At 40.7% G+C, this 5,066-nt stretch overlaps 1 protein-coding gene across 1 annotated transcript; it reads left to right on the top strand.

Moving 5' to 3' along the window:
• Nucleotides 1–628: 628 nt before the first annotated feature.
• Nucleotides 629–1,482, top strand: LOC140769079 (uncharacterized). Its single transcript, XM_073109630.1, has one exon. It carries the CDS (start codon nucleotides 681–683, stop codon nucleotides 1,356–1,358), a length of 678 nt encoding a protein of 225 aa, XP_072965731.1. The 5' UTR covers nucleotides 629–680; the 3' UTR covers nucleotides 1,359–1,482.
• Nucleotides 1,483–5,066: the final 3,584 nt, after the last annotated feature.

Below are 5,066 nucleotides of genomic sequence, written 5' to 3'. Positions count from 1 at the left end.
TTTATAAACAAAGTCTAATTTAGATATATAATATGTTGTTAGGAAAATAAAAAATAATTAAGCGTAATAATTCTAGTTGGAGTTTAATGAAACCTCATAGGAAAAATATATAGGTAAAAATATAAAGAAAAAATTGACGTGTCGTCGTTATAAAATATTTTGCTCTGTAGATATGATTGGCTCCGAATTAGAAAATAAAAATAAAAATTATATATAGAAAATAATTATTTTGTAGCCTATTGATATATTAGTGAGTAAACTCTTCCTTTCTAGAGAGCCATTTATGAGTCACTTTCTCCCTGGAGCATTTTATTCACAAGATAATGGTTTTCTAAAAAAGTAAAAATTAGTGTCTCAAACTGATTTTCAACGTAACGCTGAGGTGGCAAAAATTATAGTAGTTTAAAAATTGTTTAAATAGGGCTGTATTTAAAAAATATTTTTTCTTATACCAGTATTTAAGGGGGGAAAAGCTCATATTCTCTCCATCAACATGTTGTAAAGTAACCTAACAGCATCCATAGATTGCTTGCACCCGAATTATAGAACGTACTAGCAACAAAGTTTTGATGGATTTTATTCTTTGCCTCCCGTTCCCTCCAAACTTTCGCATCACCCTCACCTTCTTCCTACTCTTCTTCTTCCTTCGACTTCCGTTTGCTTCACGTACATCACAAACCATGAGCACAGAAAATCTACCACAATTCAAATCACACCATCATTTTGAAGAACACCGCCACCCACAACAACAGCCTGATCAGCCGCACCGTCCCAGGAAGCCCCTGTTCACTCCGCAGCCCCGGACGCACCCCGTCGCGTGGTGCCTCGCGGCTGCTTGCATTGTTTTCTGGCTCGTCGTCATCCTTGGCGGGCTTATCGTCCTCATCATTTACATCGTCTTCCGCCCGCGGACTCCTCGCCTTGACATCTCCAGCGCAACGCTCAACGCCGCGTACCTCGACACGGGCACCTTCCTCAACGCCGACCTCACTGTCCTCGCCAGCTTTTCCAACCCAAACCAAAAGGTCGACGTCTCCTTCTCTTACATCCAGCTGGACCTCTACTTCTATGGCACCATGATCGCGACGCAGGTGGTGGAGCCCTTCGCGGAGCGACGCGGTCTGGCGGCACTCCGGAGCGTGCACTTGGTGTCTAGCGAGGTGCCGCTGCCGCAGGACGCGGTGGCTGCGTGGAGGAATGGCACAGCCGGGGGAAAGGTGTTGCTTCAGGTGGATGGGAAGTTCCGGACCCGGTCGTACCTCGGTCGGTGGCTGCGATTCACGTATTGGTTGTCCCGCCACTGCGATATCACCGTTGGGCCGCCGCCGGGTGGGGTGCTGCTTTCGAAGCAGTGCTGAACAGTAGTAGATGTTTCGCTATGAATTATGAGTTCTGTTCTGAAAGTAACCGATCGTAATTAGTAGGACGCCATTAGTTATCTTTTAATTTTCCAAAAACTTTATTTTATTTTCGGAGAATTAATTATATTTATCTTTCTTAGTTTGGCTGAAATCAAGGACGCCTTGCCTGGTGAACTTTTCAGTCGGCAGTCTTCCAACTTTTGAACTTTATTTGCCGGATCTGGCGAGCGCTATTTCGGTATGGCCTAATTCCATCAATTAGGACGCGTATTATATATATATATAAATTCATTGATCATGCACATAGCCTAAAAAAAAAAATACATGAGATCGAAGGATTTAAACTAGCTATTGGATATAAATAATTAACTTGTTGATGCGCGTCCGACGGTCTCTCCGATTAACCTACACTGAAACCTAATCCTGATTTGGCAGCCAATAAAGAATGCATAAATTAGTCCATGCATCATAATTGGCTTTCAAATTTATGGTTACAAAATACAATACTTAAATCAGACTATGTATTTTCGTTTGAAAAATTGCTTGGTAATTATTGTCATCCTATAACATGTTCCTATTTTAATGCACTCAGCACTAGAGCTATTAATAACATGATCATCGAGCAAATCGTTAGACTAATGCTAGATATGATTATTATGTTTTAAGAATTAAATAATGATTCTTTACATTTTGTTTATATATATATATATATTGTTTTACTAATTTAATAAACCACATTGGGGGGAATGGACTTTCCTTTCATTACACATTCCATGACTAATTGAAAATTTGAAGCGGACATAGTGAGAGACCATTCTTAATTTCCATTTAATAATGGGGTTTCTTAAAACAGATATAGTTACTATGTTAACAAGGAAAAAACCTTGATCCTTGAACAATTACAATCTCCTATTCTCTACTATATATGTTTTTTAATAGTCCAAGTCGAATATTGAGTTTTAGTTCAGATTAGCCCCGGTCAGCTAATTGGTTACTTTGATTGAGTCGAGTCTTGCTTATTTCATTTTAGATTAGTTATTTAGTTTATTATATTTGTTTAGGACTATGTCAACTCCAATCCAAACCTAATTTTTATTTGCATTGGTTAGTCCTCGCTAAGTCAAGTCATGTCGGTCCTATCGGATGTGGGAAGAATTCGTCGACGCCATTTGCATTCGGTTTAGACCTTCCGGATACAAAGATTTTTAAGCCGCCCTCACCAAGCTGACCTAAAAGACTATGGTGAGAGCATACCAAGAGGAGGTCAAACATGTGAGCAATAGAGTACAGGGCTAGACAAATTCCCAACTCAAGAGCACGTTCATTAGCGGCCTTCGGTAGGACATCCAAGCCAAGGTGAAAGCGGCCAAACCAGCTAACATCTCAAAGCTTTTTTTATTGCCTAGGTGATGGAGGAGAAGCTAAGAGAGCTTCTAAACACATCAAGGAGCAGCTGGACAGAATAGGAGGCGAAGGATGCACACTAGCAGCCCATAGCTGCCCTTGTCGTGTCGATTGGCCTATCTTGTACAGTAGGTATTTGCCCCCTTCCATGATTCTATAGGTGAGGTGACCTCTTAGAGCCCTTATTTAGCAACTCACACAAGCTCAACTAGAAGATAGAAGAGCAAAGGGGTTTCATTTCTATTGTGATGAAAGATACACACCGGGACACAAATGTGCTTGACCAATGGCAATGGTGATGGTGCTAGCTGACGTGGATGCTGATGATGTTGCTGAACCAGAGAAGGAGGTTTTAGATGAAGAAATTTCTGTTCAAAGAATCTAAAAAGCAGCGAGGAAGTCTAAGTTGAAATTTTATTCCATGCTTATGTCGGATCTGCTGCAACGACTATTCTCTAGGTTGATGGCATCGTTAAAAGCTATGTCATGTAGATACTCATCGACACTAGAAGCACCCATAACTTTGTGGATGAGAGGCTAGTCCAGAGAATGGGCTTGACACCGGAGTCAATCTTAGGCTTCGACGTGACGGTTGGAGATGGCACGGCTCTTCAAGCAAATAGCATGTGTCGCTGGGTAACTTTGATGGTCCAAGAACATGTCTTGGAATTGGATCTTCACCCATTGGCTCTTCGGGAAGCGGATGTCGTGTTAGGTACTCAATGGCTCTATGGCTTAGGTCCCGTTACATTTGACTTCAAGGATATGTGGCTGGAATTCAAGTTTAAAGGGCAACATGTGTGGTAGAATGAAATTCAGCAAAGTATGAGCGCCAATTTACAATCGATAGTTAGGTTGGCCCAAATTGGGTGTCATGAAGACTTATTATAGATATTTGGGTTGAGGGAGACACTCTAAATTTTCCCTGGCCACAACAGCTCTACCTCAGACCATGGTGAGCACGACATTATAGGGGGACAAGTCAAATTTGTGTCAAATCGGTTTGGATGACTTAGCCCCTCTTTAGAGTCCAGATCCTCTCAATAAATCAAAGCTTAAGAGAGCTTGCTATGAAGAATCAAGGGTGATTGAGTTCAACTTTAAGGGGATGCACATGACTCGAGTTAAATTAGCGATGCTAATTTGGACCGATCCGCTCGAATTGAGTCGAGCAAGATCGAAAGAATAACTCATCTACCAATCACTTTGAGGACAAAGTGAGTGGAAGCATGGTGGATTGATGTGATTCGGGTTAGACCGAACCACCTCATGGATATTAGGCTCATGGCTTGAGTCACTTATCAAGATAGAGAGAGTTAATCTCAACACTTAGTTTAAGTTATTTCCAACCTATGTTAGTCGAGTTGGTTTAATATTGGACTTATTATGGTTCGGATAACTGGTGTTAGCCTTCAATATATAATGTGGAGTGAAACCTGAATTAAGATGTTTGGATAAATAAGGTTGTCTAACTAGGGCATTCAAACGCCTGCATCGCGTTTGCAAAGTCAGAGACTCTATCTTGTATTAGGCCTAGTTTCTTTAATTATTTAGTGGATAGGCTAGTCTCTAAATATGTGGAAGGCAGCCTCATTAGAAAGTTATGGAATGAATAATTGAGTTAACCTATCTTCTCCCCTCTAATCTAAAACTTCTCCTTCCTTGTTCAAACCCTAACCACGTGACCCTTAGCCTCCCTTGATTGTTGAGTCCTCCCTCCTCCTTTGGATCTCGACCACCTTCTCCCCCCCTCTTCCTTCACCCAACAACACCTTGTGTAACCTATCCATCACCCGTCATCTCTACCTCCACCATTTCTCCCTATCTATAGCAAGAATCTGTAAAGGGCATAATTATCAACAATGTATATCAGGAAGATACAGAATGAACCTATCTAGTTCCATAATTTTCTAACTATGAGAGAATATTTACCGAATATTTTTTTCCGATTGCGCGGACTGCTTCCTTACATCCGAGCTTGATCGGGTAGCTAAGGTTTGATCCATCACACAAATCTTCATTAATCATAACAGCCGACCAACCAATCTTAATTGTTTGCATTACCTACTGAATCCAGTTCTCAAGGAATCCTCTCCACTTCAAAGTATCTAGCAAGAAGTCACATCTCATTTTATGATACACTCTTTCAAACTCCAGCTTTAAAAGTAGTCCTACACCTTTACTATTGTTAACTCCGTAGATAATCTCATGCACACAAGCCATACTTTCAAAGATATATCTTTGTTTATTTAAAGCACATTGATAATCCTCAATCATTTTTTCAATAACACCACACAACCT

The sequence above is a fragment of the Typha angustifolia genome, chromosome 10 (genome assembly GCF_048772165.1).
Source record: "Typha angustifolia cultivar Huaian chromosome 10, ASM4877216v1, whole genome shotgun sequence".
Lineage (NCBI taxonomy): Eukaryota > Viridiplantae > Streptophyta > Magnoliopsida > Poales > Typhaceae > Typha > Typha angustifolia.
The sequence above is the reverse complement of the archived record's forward strand: the minus strand, read 5'-3'. Positions and strand labels throughout refer to the sequence as shown.